The sequence below is a fragment of the Boleophthalmus pectinirostris genome, unplaced genomic scaffold, assembly GCF_026225935.1.
Source record: "Boleophthalmus pectinirostris isolate CB_2022bp ecotype Guang Dong unplaced genomic scaffold, ASM2622593v1 HiC_scaffold_8, whole genome shotgun sequence".
NCBI lineage: Eukaryota > Metazoa > Chordata > Actinopteri > Gobiiformes > Gobiidae > Boleophthalmus > Boleophthalmus pectinirostris.
In genome coordinates this window covers 42,153,131-42,177,039 of record NW_026571515.1, presented here as the reverse complement: position 1 = coordinate 42,177,039, position 23,909 = coordinate 42,153,131, and the positions used below count along the sequence as shown (strand labels likewise).

At 43.5% G+C, this 23,909-nt stretch overlaps 1 protein-coding gene and 1 long non-coding RNA gene across 3 annotated transcripts; both read right to left on the bottom strand.

Moving 5' to 3' along the window:
• Window positions 1-1,525: 1,525 nt before the first annotated feature.
• Window positions 1,526-18,401, bottom strand: hsd17b10 (hydroxysteroid (17-beta) dehydrogenase 10). Its single transcript, XM_020942018.2, has 6 exons — window positions 18,305-18,401; window positions 16,378-16,542; window positions 15,862-16,026; window positions 10,599-10,727; window positions 5,474-5,582; window positions 1,526-2,715 (listed from the first exon to the last, which is right to left on the bottom strand). Exons 1-6 carry the CDS (start codon window positions 18,326-18,328, stop codon window positions 2,525-2,527), a joined length of 783 nt encoding a protein of 260 aa, XP_020797677.1. The 5' UTR covers window positions 18,329-18,401; the 3' UTR covers window positions 1,526-2,524.
• A 1,181-nt stretch (window positions 18,402-19,582) lies between these two features.
• LOC129412399 (uncharacterized) lies at window positions 19,583-22,829 on the bottom strand. 2 transcript variants are annotated; one of them, XR_008633693.1, is made up of 2 exons: window positions 22,720-22,829; window positions 19,583-21,426 (listed from the first exon to the last, which is right to left on the bottom strand). It is a non-coding gene; the product is annotated as an uncharacterized LOC129412399 (long non-coding RNA). The 2 variants fall into 2 exon arrangements; XR_008633694.1 differs by having other exon boundaries at window positions 22,596-22,736.
• Window positions 22,830-23,909: the final 1,080 nt, after the last annotated feature.

Below are 23,909 nucleotides of genomic sequence, written 5' to 3'. Positions count from 1 at the left end.
CTGTCCCCTCCCTCACCTGTCCCCTCCCTCACCTGTCTCCTCCCTCACCTGTCCCCTCCCTCACCTGTCTCCTCCTTCACCTGTCCCCTCCCTCACCTGTCCCCTCCTCCCTGCTCCTCCCTCACCTGTCTCCTCCCTCACCTGTCCCCTCCCTCACCTGTCTCCTCCCTCACCTGTCCCCTCCCTCACCTGTCTCCTCCCTCACCTGTCCCCTCCCTCACCTGTCTCCTCCTTCACCTGTCCCCTCCCTCACTTGTCTCCTCCTTCACCTGTCCCCTCCCTCCTGCTGTCTAAGGTGAGCGCGCACTCTGGGGGATCCTGTGCATTCTCTATGATTGTGCTAAAGCACTACAGAGGTAATATACTTTTGTCCAGAGGTGGCGCTGGTGCAGAGGATCTCAGAGCGACAACACGGTGAGCTCCTACCAAGTTTTTATCAACTATCACCAGTCTTTTATGGAAAATTAAGCCTTTTTTAAATGGCACTGTCCTTGAGAAGACTATTCACTGTTTCATGAGCTCCAGAACACACTCTGGTGATGTGTGTGTGTATGTGTGTGTGTCTCAGTGACCCTCACACACCTCCAGCTCGTGCACAAACAACACCCCCAGACATCAGCACATCAGCCTCTACTTGTATCTCTCCATTGGCTTCCAGTTTCTTTTAGAATTGAGTTTAAAACTGTATTGTTTGTTTTTAGAGATAAATCTTGCTCCTCTCTATTTGACTGAACTCCTGTTTGTCCACAGCTCAAACAGAGCCTCAAACAACCAACTTCTACTTTTTAAAATGAAAAAAAGAATTGAAGCTTTCTCTTCCAGCACACTGTATTTGTTTGTCCCTGAATGAGGCAAACTACATGTTCTATTGATTATCTGTTGTGTTCTGTCCAGTCCAGAGCAGAAGTGTGAGGACATGTCACTGAGTCATTCTTTTTTCCAGTAAAATCAGAGAAAATCCTCCACAAACTCTGAGCTGAACGAGTTGTTTAAAATCGATCCACTGACAAAATCAATACTGACGTGCAAATGCTAAATGTTAAATGCTGCTCTTTAAGCACAAAACATCATCTGAAAACTGAGGCTTAGGGAGTGGTGTGTGCGTGTGTGTGCATATGTGTGTAAAGAGCGCCTCCTACTGGATTCTAAACTAAATCAGATGCTTACATGGTCTTACAGAAATCTTCAAACCTAAACTCATGTTTTTAACTCTACATGTGTGACTGCACAAAAAGCTCTACTGGAGCAGGATTTCAATTGTTGGAGCATTTAACAATGTATATAATGTTAATATGTTTATGTTAATGCTCCACTTGTGTCAGATGCCCTCCCGTCATCTAAATCTAAATTTGTGCTGCGTAACATCACACAGGACTGCCCTAAAACAAACACCTGGAATAAACACCTGGATGCCCCTCACTCTCCCCTTTAGTCCTCCAGGCCCCGCCCAGTTTAGCAGCTCTGCTTGTGGGAGTCGAGTCGTTTAGTTTCACTTTAAATAAATGAAATCGATCAGTCTTCAAAATCCATTCACATTTTTATTGAAATTCCAAAAAGCTCTAACTGTTGTAATATACATATCTCCTGTTACTGCTATTTCACAGATAAACAATTCATTCGGTGTTAAAGGTGCCCTGTGTCACTTTTCAGCCACCTTCTTGTCTCCATGGAGATGTCATTACTTTGCCTGTAAAATACCACAGTATGGCATTATATTCATTGGTTTCAAAGTGATGAAAAATTAGCACCATTACCATAAAAATACCTTGAAGAACAACTATTCAAATGCCCAGAGATCCACAGATCTGATGTGTAACTTGGCCTAGTAGAGTCTGCATAGAGACATGTGGAATAGTGGAACATTCCTCACAAAGCAGTAACATCTCCATGGAGATATTATGACAAAGAAACAGTTCTGTGAGTTTTCAGTGAAAAGACTAAACCTCCAGCTCAGAGTTAAAGCTACAACATGTCACTTTCCTGATGGAGGCTCCATTTTTTTTCCTCCACGGAGATGTTTGTGGGACTTTCCAGACAAAAATGACATAAAACTTTGCAATCTCCATGAAGACAAGCAGGTAACTTCGCCAAAAATCAGATTCTAATCAACACAAAAACTAGTCTGGAAAGATTTTCCTGTGAGCAGAAGTCGACACTGAAACTGTCCCACTCACAGAACACAGATGAACCTGTAAGGCCACAGGAGAAGAGAAAAGAAAATACTACCATTTCATGTTGAAAATCACAGTCTATTGTCTTTGTTAGTATCATCATGGGATTAAAATTGGTATTGAGTCTATTTCTGAGTATCGAGTATCGCGACACTCCCTGTAACTGAACACATACAAGATAGAACTGGAATAAAACCGTACTGTGGAACATTCCAGGCCAAGCAACAATATTTTTAAGCAGGTGATGAATCCTGCATCAGAAAAGTTCCATAGAGCATATTTAAACGAGACAGTCTTCAGTAGAGCGTGACGTCTCATGGCCGCAGCCTGCTCCAGATGCCCTCCCTCAGCGCTCAGGGCTGCATGCGTATGGCTCCGTCCAGTCGGATCACCTCCCCGTTGATCATGGGGTTTTCTGCGATGGAGGAGACGAGGTGAGCGAACTCCGCAGGGTCTCCCAGGCGCGACGGGAAGGGCACCTGACGAGCCAGGAACGAACGCACCTTTTCTGGGAGACTGGCCAGGAGCGGAGTGGAGAACAGGCCTGAGGAAGAGGAGGAGGAAGAGGAGGAGACAGGGTTAGGTTTAGATTTAGATATTTAACTCTCCATGTTTCCTTTTATTGGTTTGAAAATGCCATAATCACCGAAAACAAGATATCAACATGTTCTGTAAGTTTTACTTTTGTGTCTCCACTCCATCAACCCAAAACATGCTCCAGGTCTCCATGAACAGTTGATAGTCACGGTCAATTTAAATACAATCAATTCAATCATTGTGTCCTTAGGCAAGACACTTCACCCACATTGCCTAGTATGAAAGTGGTGTGTGTGTGAGTGTTGGTGGTGGTTGGAGGGACCGATGGCGCCGAGTGGCATGGCAGCCGCGCTTCTGTCAGTGTGCCCCAGGGCAGCTGTGGCTACAATAGTAGTTTACCATCACCAGGGTATAGAGTGAATGAATAATGCTGAATAATGCTGTGTAAAGCGTCTTTGGGGACAGAAAATGTCTGTGAAAGCGCTATATAAATAAAGACTTACTTACTTATTTAGCTCTCTGTGCTAAGTCACTCCCCTTCAGAGCACTATCACAACACAATCAGCATACATCCCTCTAATGCAGACGTGGGCATTGTCCTGCTCTGGGGCCACATTCAGCCTTTTGGCCGACTCTGACCGGCCTGTTTATTAGACAGATAATTTGGAATTACCAAAGAAGCATATTTTATCTTTTGACCTCTTGCCTGGACTAAAGCTGCATTGTTTTTATTTTAGACGTGTTTTTAATGACATTTTTTGTTCAGCAGCCTCACTTCTTCATTTCTTAGTCAGAACATAAACTCTTCCCAGTCTGAGCAGCTCGTCAAAACTATTCTATTTACTGCTTTTTATTAGAGCCCGACCGATATATCGGTTGGCCGATATTATCGGCTGATATGGGCACCTCGAGGCATATCGGCTATCGGCCGATATGCTTGCTGATAGGGGCCGATATTTCACGTGGGCATGTGATACGTCGTTAAAAATCTTAGACTCTCTACATTATGTTCATTTAATCCAATTTACAGACAGATAAATGTCCTAATATGTGGCTCCACATCAGTATTTATCTACGGAGTCATTTATCCGTGCGTGTGTCCGTACTGTCCCTGAACACACCACAGAGTCGCGTCACTCACGTGTGTTTGTTTACACCTGCAGACACAGATCCAAACACTGAGATTATATTCTTTTTACGGACAATCGGTTTGAGTCTGGATTAAAAGGACATTTATTAGTGCAGATTTGTGATGTGAGGAGGAGCCTGTGTGAGGCTGAGTGTTGGAAATATGTCGACTCTGAAGCTAGTTTTGGTCATTTGTTATGGGTTAGCTGCTGTAGCTCCCGCACATAAACAGGCTGTTTTCTATTGGTCTGTTGTAAAGTGACTGTATTGGCCGTATATTTGTTACTGGACCTGCACTGATATGTAAATGAGCTGTGAATAGACGTGTGAATTATGACATTTGCACATATAATTAATTACCGCGGCGCGCAGCATTTACAGCTAAAGGCTAATAGCGCTACTTTCTTTACTAGTTATGGGTCCGTCGCGAACGAAATGACTCTTAGAGCCGACTCTTTGAAGGGAACGACGGGAGCCTGATCCTTACTGGGAGCCGTGTTTTCTCTTTCTCTCACTTTTTTTCTCTTCACGCCGCGTGCAGACTCGTGGTTTGACAGCGGCAGCGGCTAAAAACGAAACTTTGAGAAATTTGCGTGTACATAGGATAAAAAACAAACAAAAAAAACGAGCATATTTGGCTGTAATTTAGCATAAAATAAATAAGTCCTGGTTTAGACCTTTTTCAGTCCTGGTTTAGACCTGGTTCAGGACTGAATCAGGACTGCTTTAGACGTGCTTTAGTCCTGCTTGCAATAAAACAATCTTAAGAGCCGCTTGGGAGCCAAAAGAATCAGCAGCTTTTAGTGAGCCGAGCCAAAAGAGCCGGTTCTCCAAAAAGAACTGGAATACCCATCACGAGTGTCTAGAATGTGATGCAAAAATGCCATTAAGCCAACCTACTGTCTGTAAATATGATGTAAAGAGGCAAAATAACAATAAATGTTGCCTAAATAAACCCAATTTAAAATCCACCAGAGCCAAACCTAAGTTTTTTAAACAATTCAACATTTACAGTGAATTTTTACATCACTAAATATATCGGTGATTATATCGGCTATCGGCAGATCCAACTCCCATTATATCGGTTTCATATCGGCCACAGCAAAATCCATATCGGTCGGGCTCTACTTTTTATAAAGAAATACAATTCAGATTATGCAGAACTGAGTTAAGCATTTTGGCCTCCGCAATATTTTCTGGCCCCATGGAAAAAAGAATTTGCCACCCCTGCTCTAATGACTATTGTATCATGTTTTTGTGAATGTATTGTCGTGTGGGAGCGTAAGTGTATTGCCTAGTAGAGATCTCTAAATTACTCAAATATGCCTGGATGACCTAAACTCTCTTCAGGCATGTTTCTGATGATTATAACATGGTAGAAAAAAAAGACAGTTATCCAAAAGCAGAATGAATGAATAAATGGTGAAAAGTCCTCAAAATGGCGCCTGTAAAAGAGGAAGCTGAAAACTCAAGAATAAGAAAGCCTATCTTGAGTCAGTCTGCTCTCATCTACTCATGTACTCTGCTGCCCTCTGCTGGTCATTCAACAAGGTCACGATCGGAAGTATTGGGAGAAAAAAAAGTACTCAGTTTCGAAAGGCGTGCTCAAAGAAATTCTTGTTGTGTCACAGTTGTACCTGGAGCGATAGTGACCACTCTGATACCCATGGGTGCCAGGTCTCGAGCGATGGGGAGAGTCATGCCCACGATGCCACCTTTAGAGGCCGAGTACGCAGCCTGCCCCACCTACAACAACAACAACAACAACAAAACACGGCGTAAGATGAGAACACAACAGTACAGCAACACAACAGCACAGGAGGGAGTGGAGGTTTTATGTGGAGGCAAGGTCAATCTACTTCCTCTCATCCTCTTATCTTAACACATTTAAGTTACCGTGGAGAGGTCTGGGGAAATTCTTATAAAAGTAACACAGACTTACTGTTTACATGAAAAAAAAAGGCAATATGAATTCACTTAGTCAGACATAGAGAACATACAAATGCACTCCTTTGTTAATCAAAGATACTGAAATTTGGGGACTAAAATTTAAAACATGCCAAATTTAAAGTGAAACTCAACCTGCTCCCAGAAAACATTTAACACAATGAATTTATATACTGCATTTTCCGAACTATAGAGCACACTTAAAAGCCTCTAATTTCATCAAAAAATGACTGTGCGCCTAATCCAGAGCACCTTATGTATGAATTTATTGGAGTGTCTTAGTTCGACTTTAGTAAACTACAAAGCCGCTCCACTTGCAGCATTCCGGCTCCCGTAGTCAGGAGCATCAGGAGTAATACAGACTGTGATTCCTTTTAATATCAAAATGCACCTGTCAAGAGACACGCTCACAACGCCCACTTTAAACTCAAGACTGTTCTAAAGTGAAACTCATACATGAACACACATTCACCAAGACAGGGAGACGGCGCCGAGCCACTTACGCCACGATCTGCCAACGGATCGTGGACACCTGGACTAAGGATCAGAATCAACTGTGGTCCGAGCTTTCACCAAGACCAGAACCATCAGTGAACTGCCAGGGAACAGTAACCACACTGACTCGGATCATGACGAGAGGGATGTGGACGTGTTTGAACTATTATCACTTATTGTGAATACAACAACAATTTAGTGTCTCAGACAGGATTTTTTTATGTGTTACAATTGTACAAAGTTGAGAGTTATTGTGAAATGTTAAATAAAGTTGGACTGACTTATCGAACTGTTGTGTTTGGTTTAATGTGCCTTATAGTCCGGTGCTGTTTATATGTGAAAAAAGTTTGAAAATAGACCCTTCAATGACAGTGCGTCTTATAATCCAAAGCGCCTCATAGTGCAGAAAATACAGTACAACCTGAGAGGTCAAATTCATTTTAAAACACAATTCTCAGGAACCCCTCTCAAAAGCGTGTGTGTTAGCAGACGTGGAGTACACTCATGGAACAATTTAGATCATCGTTTCCCAAAGACTGGGTCACGAGATTTTTTGGGGTCACCTTGTCATGATCTGAGATGTACGTCTGCAATATACAGTTCTGATCTGAGACCTTATCGTTAGTGGAATGTTGAAAAGAAAAAGAAATGTTCTACATTTAATGTCCAAATAAGCGACTTATGGATCCTTTTATTTCTGCTTCAGTGACTGCTTTTCATGGTTTAAAACTTGAGTAATACTACTAATTGTTCAGCGACACGATCAGTCAGTCAACAATCAAATATCCTCATTAATGTTCAATAATGCTCAAATCCACCTTTATTTTGTGATTTTTGAATAACGTTTGTTGACTTGAGTCTCGAAGGTTTGTGACTTTTAAGATATGTGTCTCCAGAAAAAAAAAACATTAGGAAACACTGGTTTAGACGAACATATCAAAGCTTGTACTAACTTGGCGCACTTAAAAAAAAATTTAATAAATAAATAAATACAAATCAAATCTTACAGAAATACCCAGAAGACTAGATCCATCATGTTCACAAGTAAAACCACGACTATTCACCAAACACCTGCTTTTCTTTCATATTTTCTTTAACATTACATTTTGTTTTGATACGATCATTAATGATAAATGTTGTGCCTTCTTTGTCATTATGGCTATGTTCAGACTGCAGGGTTTAATGCTCAATTCAGATTTTTTTGTGAAATCCAATGTTTTTGCGAGGTCGTTCACATTTCCAATTAAATGGGACTTGTATGTGACTCCAGTGTGAACATTAAACGGCCCAAAAGTGTCCCACATGTGCACTGGAGACACAACGACGTCAACCGCAGTGAGCGTCTCTGTGTTTACAGAAGTTGTCCAAACATGGACGCAGCATCGTGCACCTGGAGCTTTTAAAGTTCCTCTCGTACCAGAGCCACAACATGAACAACTTACTTGTTTTAAGGAGGAGATTGAGAAGGAGAAGGACGAGGTTTTTGGTCGTGGTGTTTTGTGGTTCAGTCCGTTGAAAGGAACGTGTGGATGTGGAGATGGAGCCAAGAGTGGTGAGTGGAGATGTGCTTCACTTCAGTGACACGGAGTTCATTAACAATTTTCACCTACTTCAGCGCAGAATAGTGACGTTTGTGTCTTGTTGATAACGTGTAGGTGGATGAATACACTTTGACTGTTCACACTGAAGTCACATGTCAAAAGATCAGATATGTATCAGTTTTAGGAGCACATATCCAAGTGTCCTGGGTCACATTTGAAAAAATCGGATCTGTGTGGTTCAGACTGTCATTAAAAGATCAGATACAGGTCACATAAAAGCCAAAAAAATCGGATTTGGGTCACTTCAGGCTGCAGTCTGAACGCAGCCTAAGATTATTAGTTTGTACAACCAAAAACAAAATCTAAAAAAACTGGCATCTTTAAAAAAAATTAAGATAAGCACTACGAAAAAAGTGATTGTATTTCTGGGGTTAGTGTGAGGAACAAGCTGAATGCTGATTTTTTAAAAAGTCTAACACTGTACAGAAGCCTTTAAAAACAGAGTATAAAGCGTGTTGAAAGATATAAAATTTTGTTTGTTTTAATTTATATTTTGTCTCTTATATATAGAGTAGTCGTAAGTGAAATTGTAAACTCAACTTGCTGTTCATACGCTGCTTTCTCTCTTGGAATTCTGTCATTGTTTCACAGGATTTGGCATTAGAAGTACTTTTTACTTGAGCCTAAACCCTTTCGGTCATGATCCATTGAGCTGCAGTCCGTTTTGTTTTGTGGTGCTACAAAATGACAGAATAAACTACTATTACTACTACTAATAATAAACCACTAATGAGAAACTTTTGAAAGCATTTGCTCAAAACAGAGAGACACAAACAAACAGAGTGACCAATCAGAGACGAGCAACAGTGAAATTCAAATTTAACCTTAAAGGATCCTCTGCTACTTTGACACACTGCTCTTATATGATTAACATTGGCGTCAGTTATAAATACGTAATACCAAAAAACTCAAATATGTTCGTTTGTAGTATTTTTTTATAAAAAAAGGAGAAAGTATGATGATCCCTAGGAATTTGCCATATTTGTTTACATTGCAAAGCATTCTGGGTAACCTTGTCACAAGGTTGTATCTGTTGATGAAGAGTCTCGGCAAGATGAACCTGGTTTCTGTTCAGTCTTTTCCATTTGAACCAGAGCGCACATCAAGTTTGGAGGACAACTCGGTGGACGATAATGATGAACATAAAGACGAACAGAGAGGTGAGGAAGAGAGCTGCTCACCATCGATGGAGTCTGTGCAACAAGTGCTCACCAAAGCAACAGAGAGGGAGAGTGTGTGTGGTAAGAGCTCAGTTTTCTGTCAGGAGCAGTTCAGGGGGAGTCAAGTTACTCATTTTATTAGTATGGAGTAAGAAATATGGAGTAAAAAAACTTCAGAAATATATGTGTGCATAGGACAGAAATCTGTTTATATTGTTGGACTTTTGCACTGACTGAACCAGGACTAAACCAGGACTGAACCAGGTCTAAACCAGGACTGAACCAGGACTGAACCAGGTCTAAACCAGGTCTAAACCAGGACTAAACCAGGACTAAACCAGGACTGAACCAGGACTAAACCAGGACTGAAGCAGGACTGAAGCAGATCTATAAAAGTTCAATATTGAAATGTATAAAAGTTCAATATTCAAATGTATAAAAGTTCAATATTCAGATCTATACAAGCTGAAACCACCATTAACACGTCCATTGGTAAACACATGTACCAACAGAATCAGATGTTTGGGAGGTTTTTTATTAATAAAACCCATGGGACAGTGCATTTGGTTATTAACAGTGAAAGACAGTTTGAAATAATAAATAATTGTTCAGCATCCGGATTTTTGTACGGGCAATGATGTACAATCCCCGGGAACAGTCTTGGTTCAGTCCTGGTTTAGTCCTGTTCTAGTCCTGGTTTAGTCCATATGCAGTTCAAAAGTCCATCCTCTCGATCAATGTTTGTTCTGCTCAATAAATAAAGCCTGTGAAATGATGATGTATTTGTGACAGTCGAGTCGTGTCTGTGAGTTCATATTCATACTGAAGAAAGCGTAATGGTAAATTTTCTTTTCGTGATTGTAATTCTTGATGTCGCAACTTTTCAATTCATATTCTGATGGATAAAATACACACAACACATTTTATGTACGACTGAACTCGTTCTACAGTTTACAAATATTTATTTTATGCTCAACTACAGCCAAATAAAAATCTCATTTGCTCCATAAATTAGCATCATTATGTGATGAAACTTACTGTATTGGTGGTTTTCAGATTATATCATTTGTTGCACATCTTTAGGTAGTTGTACTCGTCCCACAGCATTTTCCCACTGTTTTCTTTTTTTAACATCCCATGAAAAGCAGTGAACGTTCACATCAGTTTCCTCGTTGCCTTTAGACTGAAAATTACAACCGAAAGCCCCGCAGTGTGGCATTATATCAGTTGAACCCGACGACAGAAGACAACAACCTGTGACAAGGTTACCCAGAATGCTTTACGACGTAAACAAATCTGGCAAATTACTAGTGATCATATTTTCTCCTACACAAAAGAACATATGATTTTTTTGGTATTACGTATTTATAACTGACGCCAACATTAATCATATAAAAGCAGCGTGTCAAAGTAGCCGGGGATCCTTTTAACCTAACCTAGTCCAAAGCAGGTTATGAGTTTAGGGCTTGTTACCATGGAGATATAACCCTGATATATGTTGATCCTGCTTCATAGTGCTGCTAAACCAGGGTTAACCCCCTAATCCAGTTTTGTAGTACCTGTCCGTCAAAAGCTGCCACGCTGGCTGTGTTGATGATGCAGCCTCTGTGTCCGTCTGCGTCAGGCTCGTTCTTCCCCATCTCCCCCACGGCCAGACGGATCACATTAAAGGTCCCTGCGATGTTCACCTGAGCAAACACACAGAGACACTCAATCAAAACGGTTCATTCCTCTGTGAACAAGTCAAGCTTTGTCAACAAAACACTAAACTTGTAAAATCTAAAAATGTGACTTTTAGTATTGTGGGCTCCTTAACGTTTCACACAAAGTCCCACCTTAGAAAAGATGTGGTTTCCAGAATACCAACAGATCTAAACCAGGTCTGTTATAGGCAGTGTTGGGGAGTAACAGATTACATGTACCAAAGTTACGTAATCAAAATACAAATTATGAGTAACTGTATTCAGTTACAGTTACTGTTTCAGTGAGTGGTAATTGGATTACAGTTACTTTGTTGAAATAAATGGATTACAGGGCGGTAATTTTCAGTTTTCACATTTTGGGATAAACCAGGACTAAACTAGAACTAAACTAGGACTAAACTAGGACTAAACTAGGACTAAACTAGGACTAAACCAGGACTAAACTAGAACTAAACCAGGACTAAACTAGGACTAAACCAGGACTAAACTAGGACTAAACTAGAACTAAATTAGAACTACCCCTCCTTGAACCGTCACCTTATCGTGGTGGAGGGGTTTGAGTGCCCGAATGATCCCGGGAGCTATGTTGTCGGGGGCTTCATGCCCCTGGTCGGGTCACCCAAGGCAAACAGGTCCGGGGGGACGGGTCAGACGAAGAACGGTTCAGAAGCCCCTATGATGAGTGTACGAGCAAGGCCAGTTACGTCGCCCGGATTGGCGTCACCGGGGCCTCACCCTGGAGCCAGGCCTGGGGTGGGTGCTCGCCAGCGAGCGCCTGGTGGCCGAGCCTCCCCCCACGGGGCTCGGCCGGGCTCAGCCCGAAGGAGCGACGTGGGGCCGTCCTCACGTGGGCCCACCACCCGCAGGAGGATCCATATGGGGCCGGTGCAGAGAGATCTGGGCGGCAGTCGACGGCGGGGGCCTCGGCGACCGGATCTCCGGACATGGAGACTAGCTCTGGGGACATGGAATGTCACCTCGCTGGGGGGGAGGAGCCGGAGCTTGTGCGGGAGGTTGAGCGTTACCGACTAGATATAGTCGGCCTCACCTCCACGCACAGTTTGGGCTCTGGAACCCAACTCCTTGAGAGGGGCTGGACTCTCCATTTCTCTGGCGTTGGCCGCGGGGAGCGGCGGCGGGCTGGTGTGGGCCTGCTCATTGCCCCACAGCTCAGTCGCTGTGTGTTGGAGTTCACCCCGGTGAACGAGAGGGTCGCGTCCCTGCGCCTTCGGGTCGGGGACAGGTCTCTCACTGTGGTGTCGGCCTACGGGCCGAACAGCAGTGCTGAGTACCCGGCCTTCTTGGAGTCCTTGGGAGGGGTACTAGACAGTGCACCGACCGGGGACTCCGTTGTTCTCCTCGGGGACTTCAACGCCCACGTGGGCAACGACAGAGACACTTGGAGAGGGGTGATTGGGAGGAACGGCCTCCCCGATCTGAACTCGAGTGGTGTTTTGTTATTGGACTTCTGTGCTAGTCACAGTTTGTCCATAACGAACACCATGTTCGAGCACAAGGGTGTCCATAAGTGCACGTGGCACCAGGACACCCTAGGCCGGAGGTCGATGATCGACTTTGTCGTCGTGTCATCTGATCTCCGGCCGCGTGTCTTGGACACTCGGGTGAAGAGAGGGGCTGAGCTGTCAACTGATCACCACCTGGTCGTGAGTTGGGTTCGCTGGCGGAGGAGGAAGCCGGAAAGACCTGGCAGACCCAAGCGTGTAGTGAGGGTCTGTTGGGAACGTCTGGCGGAGCCTCTGTCAGAGGGACCTTCAACTCGCACCTCCGGGAGGACTTCTCCCGAGTGGGCTTCATTCTCGGCCTCTATTGTCGATGCGGCTGCTCGGAGCTGTGGGCGTAAGGTCTGTGGTGCCTGTCGCGGCGGCAACCCCAGAACCCGGTGGTGGACAACGGAAGTAAGGGATGCTGTCAAGCTGAAGAAGGAGTCCTATCGGGCCTTGCTGGCTCGGGGGACTCCTGAGGCAGCTGACGGGTACCGGCGGGCCAAGCGTGCTGCAGCCCGTGTGGTCGCGGAGGCAAAAACTCGAAGCTGGGAGGAGTTCGGGGAGGCCATGGAGAAGGACTATCGGACGGCCTCAAAGAGATTCTGGCAAACCATCCGGCGCCTCAGGAGCGGGAAGCAGTTCTTCACCAACACTGTTTACAGTGCGGGGGGAGAGCTGTTGACCTCGACTGGGGACGTTGTCCGGCGGTGGAAGGAATACTTTGAGGATCTCCTCAATCCCACCGTCACGTCCTCCGAGGAGGAGGCCGAGGCTGGGGACTCGGAGGCGGACTCATCCATCACCCTGGCCGAAGTCACTGAGGTGGTTGGCAAGCTCCTTGGTGGCAAGGCTCCGGGGTTGGATGAGATCCGTCCTGAGTACCTGAAGTCTCTGGATGTTGTGGGGCTGTCTTGGCTGACACGCCTCTTCAACATCGCGTGGCGGTCGGGGACAGTACCTCTGGACTGGCAAACCGGGGTGGTGGTCCCTCTGTATAAGAAGGGGGACCGGAGGGTGTGCTCCAACTATAGGGGGATCACACTTCTCAGCCTTCCCGGTAAGGTCTATGCCAGGGTACTGGAGAGGAGAATCCGGCCGACAGTCGAACCTCGGATTCAGGAGGAGCAGTGTGGTTTTCTTCCTGGCCGTGGAACACTGGACCAGCTCTACACTCTCCATAGGTGCTCGAGGGTTCATGGGAGTTTGCCCAACCAGTCCACATGTGTTTTGTGGATCTGTAGAAGGCATTCGACCGTGTCCCTCGTGGTGTCCTGTGGGGGGTGCTCTGGGAGTCTGGGGTCCGGTCCCTGTATGACCGGAGCAGGAGCTGTGTTCGCATTGCCGGCAGTAAGTCAGACCTGTTCCCGGTGCATGTTGGACTCCGCCAGGGCTGCCCTTTGTCACCGGTTCTGTTCATTGTATTTATGGACAGAATTTCTAGGCGCAGTCAGGGGCCGGAGGGGGTCCGGTTTGGGGACCACAGGATTTCATCTCTGCTGTTTGCGGACGATGTTGTCCTGTTGGCTTCATCGAACCAGGACCTGCAATGTGCACTGGGGCGGTTTGCAGCCGAGTGTGAAGCGGCTGGGATGAAGATCAGCTCTTCCAAGTCCGAGGCCATGGTTCTCGACCGGAAAAAGGTGGCTTGCCCTCTCCGGGTGGGTGGGGAGTCTTTGCCTCAAGTGGAGGAGTTCAAGTATCTCGGGGTCTTGTTCACGAGTGAGGGAAGGACGGAACGTGAGATTGACAGGCGGATCGGTGCAGCTTCGGCAGTGATGCGGTCGCTGTATCGGACCGTTGTGGTGAAGAGGAGCTGAGTCGAAAGGCGAAGCTCTCGATTTACCGGTCAGTCTTCGTTCCTACTCTCACCTATGGTCATGAGCTCTGGGTAGTGACCGAAAGGACGAGATCGCGGATACAAGCGCTCAACATGGGTTTCCTCCGCAGGGTGGCTGGGCGTCTCCCTTAGAGATAGGGTGAGGAGCTCAGTCACACGGGAGGAGCTCGGAGTAGAGCCGCTGCTCCTCCACGTCGAGAGGAGCCAGTTGAGGTGGCTCGGGCATCTGTTCCGGATGCCTCCTGGGCGCCTCCCTCGGGAGGTGTTCCGGGCATGTCCCACCGGGAGGAGGCCCCGGGGAAGACCCAGGACACGCTGGAGGGACTATGTCTCTCGGCTGGCCTGGGAACGCCTCGGGGTCCCCCCGGAGGAGCTGGAGGACGTGTCTGGGGTGAAGGAAGTCTGGGAGTCCCTGCTTAGGCTGCTGCCCCCACGACCCGGCCCCGGATAAGCGGACGAAAATGGATGGATGGATGGATGGATAAATTAGAACTAAACTAGGACTAAACCAGGACTAAACCAGGACTAAACTAGGACTAAACTAGGACTAAACTAGGACTAAACTAGGACTAAACTAGGACTAAACTAGGACTAAACTAGAACTAAACTAGAACTAAACCAGGACTAAACTAGGACTAAACTAGGACTAAACTAGAACTAAACCAGGACTAAACTAGAACTAAACCAGGACTAAACTAGGACTAAACAAGGACTAAACCAGGACTAAACTAGAACTAAACTAGAACTAAACTAGAACTAAACTAGGACTAAACTAGGACTAAACTAGGACTATACTAGGACTAAACTAGGACTAAACTAGGACTAAACCAGGACTAAACCAGGACTAAACTAGGACTAAACTAGGACTAAACCAGAACTAAAACCAGAACTAAACTAAAAAGCATGACAATATCAAGTAATCCAAAGCATTCAGATTACGTTACTCACTTTAAGTAATTATGTTACAAACTACATTTTGGTGTGTGTAATCTGTAATCTGTAGAGGATTAAATTTTAAAAACTAGAAAAGCATTCAGAGAGCACAGACAGCCGCCAAGTACTACCCCCATTTTTTATATAAATTGCGATAAAAATCAGTCTTCTGGATCAGATCCAGATCAGCCTTTGGAATATGAAAGAGGATCCCATTGTCCATCCCTGAGTCAAATTTCATGAGGTTTGGTCAATAATTAACTGAGATATTGAGAAACAAAATTTTTGGCCCCATTTACCACAATGTTAACTAAAATTTCAAAGTGATCCAGAATCCAGGATTTCTTCCGGATCACCCCCAAAATGAAATCAGTTCTTCCTTTTCACATTTCCAACAAATCCTGAAAATTTCATCAAAATCAGTCCATAACTTTTTGAGTTATGTTGCTAACAGACAAACAAACAAACAAACAAACAAACAGACAAACGCCGGCAAAAACATAACCTCTTTGGTGGAGGTAATAACCTTCCCAACACTGGTTATAAGACTATTTCAAACTCAAAGGGCTACACCAGGTAAACAACAGAATTAAACACACCATCGCTACAGAAGTCATGACCAGGACATTGGCAAAAAGGAGGACAAAAAAAGATCAAATTGGCTTTAAATGATAGAGAGGTTTGTCCAGTTGTGCACAGTTTTGTGTCATGTTTGTATATGTTGTCCTGTGGGCGGAGCCTTGTACAGACTTACAGCTAACTGTAATAGAACCACAGCAGAGGTCATAGCTCATTATTTAGTATTTATCTACTGCCTTATCTGTTTTGTGTCTTATTGTCTCACATTGATGACGCGTTGGAAGTCCTCTAAACTGTGCGGCGCGTCCTTTTTAAAGTTGTACGTTTTCACGGCCACAGCGATGCCGGCGCAGTTCACCGCCAGGTCCAGTCTCCCAAAACGCTCCCGAGCCAAAGACACGGCAGAGCGCACGTCTGCCTCTGAGGTCACCTGAAGAACAGCGGGTTCAACCACATCATTAGATTTCACCTTTGGACATTTTCAAAATGGTTTCTTTATTGGAATAAAAGATTTCAAAAAGTGGTAGTAGAATTTTAAATGTTTTTTTATTGGAGGTAATAAGTTCAGATAAACAGCAGGTATGATCATAAAAGGTATGAACCATAAACCAGGTCAAATGTGATTTTGAGTTCAAACTCTGACCTGTAGAATGTTGTGAATGCAGCAGATGTGTTTATGAGGTCAAGATATTTCAGTCCATTGACCAGCTGCTTGAAACCTTTTGGTGTCATGAGGGACACACGTTCTTTCAAAGTTCTTGTTATTGTGAATGTGACTCACGTCGGCTGGAGCAAAGGCACAGCGCTCCCCCAGACTCGCAGCCAGAGCGCCCCCTTCTGACGAGGGCAGGTCCAGGATCACAGCAGACGCTCCACTCTGGATCAGACGCTCCACTGTGGCTCTGCCCAAACCCGAGGCTCCTCCACTCACCACGCCCACCATGCCCTGAAACAACACACACACACACACACACACACACGGGGGGTTAAAGAGACAGTACGGAACATCACACACCTCCTCCACTCACTGCCCTGATATCACACATGTAGACACACAGCGGTCCTGAAGAGGCACTATGGTTTTTTATGGTTTAAGCTTTTCTGATTTTCTGAAGCGTCCATCACCAGCTTATCTCCAGGGGAACGTTATTGCTCAGAAGTAATGAATTTGAACCCTCTATTTTTATGTTTGTTATTATATTATATTATTAATACATTATCTTTATTGTCGTTACTAAATGACTAGGCCCTGTGGTGTCACCTGCTTGTTTCCATGACTCTAGATAAATTTAATGCAGAGCTGTGGAACATTCCAGGCAAAGCTTTCACACTAATGCACTAGAAGATACATGAATACAAGACCTTCCTTTGCAGAAAACTAAATGTCCCCGTGTCTCTGTGGGGTTTGTGTAAAAGCTGCCAACTCTGTAGTTTAGAAACATGTTCAAAAATACACGGGATTCTTGGATTAGTTTAGTACTTCAGAAAAAGATTCTTTATTTAGAACATTTTAATCAAGTACATTTTGGCTGACCTCCCCACGCTGCAATCCACACTTACTAAAAGATTGGTTACCTAATCTACGCAAAATCCATGCAGAGTCCCTTGACCTAAATACAGTGATAAGTGGAGAAGTGTAACCTTGTAAACCTGCCTCAGAGAATCACCTCCAACAAGACGATCATTAAAGGGCCAATAAGACGCCATTTTCTGTTCTAATGTTCTAATGTCGTTTCCTCATCACAAACACACCTGGAGTTGTGTTTTGTTTCATTCACACGTTTAACACCTGCACATTTAGACTGACTTTTTCTCTCAGGCAGCAAACACACTTTTCCACCTTGTGATGTCATATGGTAATACAGGAAGTGCTCCACTGTGTTTTTAAACTCCACACACCCTCACTAGAGTTGTTTGGATAATTTCAGCTCTAGAATTGCCAATCGCTACTAAAGAAAAAGTAAAAGGAGCTGTTAACTTGAAAACTACCATTTCATGACATCATAAAGTGGACCAGAGCATTTTGAGCTTTGGAGATGTAGACAGATGCAGACGGTTTGTGGTTGATAATATTAAAATTGTGAAATTAGTGCATAATTAAGGAAAATATTTCTGCACTCTGCACTAATGTCAGTATAGTCAAATTTATTCATTATTATTTATTTTTAAGCAGCTTTTCTGTGTTTTACCTACACAAATGACAGTTCATGCCTCTTTTACTGTTGGCAGGACCGGATTGGTCAAAAATAGGGACACCTGGGACAGTGCTTGTATAAAACTTGGACAAATCACTGGTTTTGTATAAATCTGCTTGGACAGGGGACACGGGCTCAAAACTGGGACTGTCTCGGGTAAATAAGGACGTCTGGACAAAAAGACTGACTAAAAGTAAAAGATTAGTCAAAGTACGTTTTTTGGAGATAACAACATTCTAACATGGTTTAAAGCTCGATATTGCGTCAGTTTTAAGACATTTGGAGAAAGTACAGTTCCAAAAAATTAAGAATATTGTCTGCAGCCTGGATCAATGAAAGTGCTACTGCTACTTGTGTAACGACATTTTAATTTATCTGTAAGTACAAAACGCAAACAGACAGAAAGGAGCGAAAAACACGAGCACAGAGCAGAAGTGTTCACGAGTCTTCTACTGAAACATGAAGTGGATCCTCCAAAGCGCAGAGGAAAAGTTAGGATAAAAGTGAGCTCACCTTGACGCACCGAATGTTCGCCATGTTTATTCACAAACACGGCGTCACGCACACGCACATGCGCACACACGCACATGCGCACATGCGCACCAGAGACAGGACGACCCGCTCTCAAAAGCCTATGTTGATTTTCTTTCTTTCTTTTTTTTTTCTTTTATTATTATGATTATGATTATGATTCAGTTTTAGGGAGTATTATAGTATCAATCTCACTGTTTGAGCAGAGCTGTCGGAGCCTGTTGGAGAATGAACTCCTCTATATTAATTATTATTTATTTTATTTAGTTATCTTACATTATTCTTGTTTGTGGAAACAGATCCTAAAAGCAAGTGTAGCAGTGGGATTAGAAATAACAATAAATAAAGTTAATTTTTTATTTTTTATATCAAATAGAGTAATCAGATATGAACCTGTGATAACCCACTACTGAATGAATAACTCACTCATTTGAAAAGCCTCATTTATTTATTTTATTTAACTTTAGTCTTTGGAGTTTTTGTATGGCTTCTCTGGTTAAAATAAATGAATGGATGAATCAATCAATAATTAACATTATACATTACTTAAATTGTTTTGATCGTTGCCTAGAGATTCCTTGGTAGCCTTTTATTTCATTATCATTTGAATCGGTCACATGATTTGTATATTTGCGTAGGATTTAATTGGCAAAGAAATAGAACTCTTATTTCCAGTTGGGAGTGAGAGATCTGTTTTCCAAATGATCTTTAGTGAGGGGTAAAGGGAAGTCACGTGACCCAAGACCCTCCAATCAGAGAGAGGCATGGGGAACTCCCCCTCCTGCTCCAAATGAATGGACATTTGACTTTTAAAGGTTTTAAAGCTTTTTTTCATTTCTGGAGTATCCCAGTTTGGTAGAAGTGCATTTCCAATAATCACAGTGTCTTCAAAAACACTTCAAGGTGAACAGTGTCATTTTTCTAGTAGCTTCTGTCTCCATGGAGATGCTGGAGTGTTGGACAGTATGGCATTTCATTTATCTTTTATCTGACAGTACAGAAGGTGTTTTCATTGACTATAACTTGGCTTATCTCTGTCATCTGCTTGCCTTCATGGAGGTCGATAGGTTTCATGTCATACTATGGAACATTCCAGACAAAGCAATTACATTTCCATGGAGACAAGCAGAAAAGTTACTCAGTACACCTTTAGCACTCCATAGGAAGTGCGTCTCCAGTACAAGTTCCAAAAGAGTTTCTTTCAGCCACACCTAGCACTAAAAGACTTGAACATCGCTAAAATAAGTGGAGCCAGCCTGGTTTAAATGTAAAAAACATTCTTTTATTTATTACAAAAACATCAATAACATTTCACTAAAACAATGCAAAAGAAAATGTAATTCTGTCAATGGGACAAACGTTTCAGAGTGAATAAGTTTGGCTATCTGGACTTTTCAGTTGGAAAACATTTGAAGCCTGATCTGGAGAGAGGAGCTGAGCTGTGGAAGGCAGAGGGTCGTGCTGTTGCATCTCCAGAACTGGGGTTAGAATCAAACACCCCACAACAACACAACTCACTACCTCAACACAACAGAGCCGGAACACAACCGGAACATCACAACTGAGCCAGAACACAACCAGAAAACAACCAGAACACAACCGAAACACAACCAGAACACAACTGAAACACAACCAGAACACAACTGAAATACAACCAGAACACAACCGAAACACAACCAGAACACAACCAGAACACAACCGAAACACAACCAGAACACAACTGAAACACAACCGAAACACAACCAGAACACAACCGAAACACAACCAGAACACAACCGAAACACAACCAGAACACAACCAGAACACAACCAGAACAACCAGAACACAAGCAGAATACAACTAGAACATCACAACCGAGCCAGAACACTTGGGCTGAAGACTGAGTCATTTAAACGATTAAACAGTTGACTGTTTGTCTGCATCTTAATCGAAGTTGACTTATGATTCTGTTCTTTCCATGTGGAGGACGTGTACAGGACACAGCAGCAGCAGTGAGGTACGTAGTAGACTAGTTAAAGATTAGGAGATTCATCTGCGTTTTTTTCATTTAAATACACGTCAGTACTTCAGTACGGCGCACTGTACGCTTATAAATAGTTGTTTTTATAAATAGTAGTTTTTGCATGAGCTTCCTCTGCAGGTGTGCTGCCGAGTGTGGTTTGGGTCACATCAGTTTTGCCTCAGTAGTTTTGAGAGCTTTAGCCACGCCCCCTTTTTCGTCGACCAATCGATTGGCAACACGTCTTTAGTCCACCAAGGGTTTCTTTAGTTGAATACAGCCCTGCTCTCCACAGAGCTGCCTCGTGACAAAAAATATATCCAAAAATAACAACAGAAACACAACTGGTTCACTACCTCACCACAGAACAGACAAAAACACTTTCACAACACAAGCTGCGCTTAATGGATGAACTTGTTTCAATCCTGGACTAGACCGATATCCCCGAGTATAAAACACACAGACTTCATCACTACAGGAACACAGGCCTAATATGAGCACACCATCCTCCTCCTGTGACTCACAAGTGAATGAATAATGCAGTGTCAAAGTACAAAGAGTGACTGGAAGAGGCTGTGTACAAGCCCCGATTCTATTACCATCAAAATATGATCACAAATAGATTTTTATTATTAACAACAGGCGATTAGGAGTAAGATGTTTAAATGATCTGAATGATGTTTCCAACTCTTGATTTAATTTAAGCCTTCTCGTCTCCAATGGCAACCGAGCCTACAGTAACCGTGGCAACAGGCTGCAGTCTCCTCCACCAAAACCAGGACTAAACCAGGGCTAAAGCAGGACTAAACCAGGACTATGTGAGGACCAGTCTCCTCTGACAGGCTCATCTGCAGAAGTTAAGGTCCGTGGGAAAGACAGTAGACTGTATAGTTATCTCCCAGATCTGGTGTGATCCTAAAACTATACAAACTACTACCTCATCCCACAGCACCCATAGGACTCAAGAGGAGAGAGAGCACCCAATACTGGAGCCACGCTGCAATGTTCAAGAGTCTAATAATCCAGATTTGACCCCATAAAAAAAGACAGAGCCGAAAGTGGTGGTTCCTGGTGTGTCTTCACGTTATGGGAGGGCATCTTTTATCTGTAAAACAAAAACAAATAATTTAAAACAAGTAATAGTTTAGTATGTTTGCTATGAATGTGAGGACAAAACCAGGACAATATTAAACCAGGACTAAACCAGGACTAAACCAGGACTAAACCAGGACTAAACCAGGACTAAACCACGACTAAACCACGACTAAACCACGACTAAACCGGCTCCTGGACACCTCAACTTTACTGAACCACGGTGATTAGAGCATTTGTCTACAGCGTAGATACTACTGTTGTGTCCTTCGGCAAGACACTCAGCTTGTTAATGTTTGAATGTTGTGTGTGAGTGATTGGTGGTGGTGGACAGAGGCTGATGCAGGTCTAAAGCAGGTCTAAAGATGGACTATGGTAGGACTAAAGCAGGACTAAAACAGGACTAAAACAGGTCTAAAGCAGGTCTAAAGCAGGTCTAAAGATGGACTATGGTAGGATTAAAGCAGGTCTAAAACAGGACTAAAACAGGTCTAAAGCAGGTCTAAAGCAGGTCTAAAGATGGACTATGGTAGGACTAAAGCAGGACTAATTAAGGACCAAGCAAACAATGAAAATTTCATATCTACAAGCAACAACCCCATCATACAATCATACAGGACTAAACCAGGACTAAACCAGGACTAAACCAGGACTAAACCAGGACTAAACCAGGACTAAACCAGGACTTAATGAGGATAAGCACAACAAGAACACCCAAACATGTCTCAAACAGGACTTAGTATTACTATATAGCTCTACTAAACCAGGACTACACCAAGACTAACCCAGAACTAACCCAGGACGGAATTATTTCTACTCCATTTATCAAGGCTTATTCAGGACAAGGACACCAAAACAGGTCTTAACCAAGACTTAACTATACAGTTATAAAGCAGGACTAAACCAAGACTAATCTAAAACTAAACCAGGTCTAAACTGGTTTGATTTCTGTTCCATTTCAGTGCACGGCCTTTGCGCACATCTTCACCCACCAAACCAGCCCAATTCTAAATTTAATCACAAACCTAACTTGTATTTCCCCTTAAAAACAAGACTACATCCTCTGCGTCTGTGCAAATGATTTCTCCCAGTCTTAAACGTCTGTCCAGCCCCTCTTGGACCTCCACTAGTCCAGAATGTGCCCAGGCTAGCCCGCTGTCAGCTAGCACCACTGGCACCCACCTCTCCTTCTCCCCACGGCCACTCCGCACGCATCCACGTACGCACGACATCTGCCTCGGTCTCTAGCTACGTTTATTTCTCCTTTAGCTTTAAATATGTTGTAGAAATGCTAAGGAAACCGTACCATCTTGTGTGAAACCCAGGTGGCAGCAGCAGTCTCCTCGCCATGTTTCCTTTAGCGGGGCGCTCCGTGGGACTGGAGCGGATGGCATGCGTAACACGTGCGTAATATCTCGAGATTTTCTGAGGAGCGCGCCCCCAAAACGAGACTTCAAGAATTTGGAAGGAAAAAAAAACAAAAAACTCTGTGAATGAATAAGCATGATTACAATCCGAAATGTTGAATATTTGATCAATTAGAGATGTTAAAACAGATGAAAATGGTGTGTTTTTGTCTTAAATGGAAGAAAAGCCAAAATTCTCTATTATGCTCTGGTATTTTCATTTTAAAAAATCTCCCAAAAGTCAAATCCACAAATGTTTTCCCCTGATCATTTCTATCTGTAACAAGGTCCACTCTCCAGCAGTGCTTATCCAACCACACCACAACATCGGGGAGGGCATCTGACACACCACGGCATCTTCACATTAACTAGAGACATTTGCCCCAATCTCAGTCTAACCACAGAAAGATGGAAGGGCATCTGACACACAACAGGGATATAGGACACACACACAACCAAACTTTCTCATTTCATTTTAGTTAATCCAGTGACAGAACTTTGAAGGTGCACTGATTCACTTTTTTGGTGGTCTACATGGAGATAGATGAGCTGAAATGTCATACTGTGGAACATACCAGGCAAAAAACTAAACTAAACAAAAATCATCTCCATTTAGACAAGCAGAAAAGTTACATCATGCACCTTTACACAGTAGCATTTTGGAGCAGAACTTTAGATTTCTAATAGGACTTAGAAGAGTTGCACCTGATGTCATCTACATTCCCTGAGGGTGTGACGCTAACTGTAGGCACAGCTCTGTCTGGGGTTTTAACCTGAGTTTTAGTCTGTCCAGAAAGGACTTTGTTGGAACTACAGCAGGTGAGCTGATGTGCAGTGTAAAACAAGTCCGTCTTACATAACAAGCTCCTGAATAGGACCATGACCGCGTGTATTGTACAGACTCCTGAAAATGTCCTGTTTAAATCCATTTTGTATTTCTTCTTGATTTTTCAGACTACCTTATACCTTTTGAGACAGCATGTGTTAATGTGTGCATTGTGTCACCATGGTAACTGATGACCATTCTGCCATACACATACAGGACATGTAGAACACCCCACTCATGTCAAAAAAAAAAACAAAAAAAAAC

What these genes read in the sequence shown, in the direction of transcription:
- hsd17b10 (XM_020942018.2), bottom strand. Translation starts at nt 18,328, where the DNA reads ATGGCGAACATTCGGTGCGTCAAG. An exon ending in GTGCCTTTGCTCCAGCCGAC is followed by an intron (nt 16,027 to 16,377) that starts GTGAGTCACATT and finishes GCTGTTCTTCAG; the next exon opens with GTGACCTCAGAGGCAGACGT. An exon ending in AGTGGTCACTATCGCTCCAG is followed by an intron (nt 2,716 to 5,473) that starts GTACAACTGTGA and finishes CCTCTTCCTCAG; the next exon opens with GCCTGTTCTCCACTCCGCTC.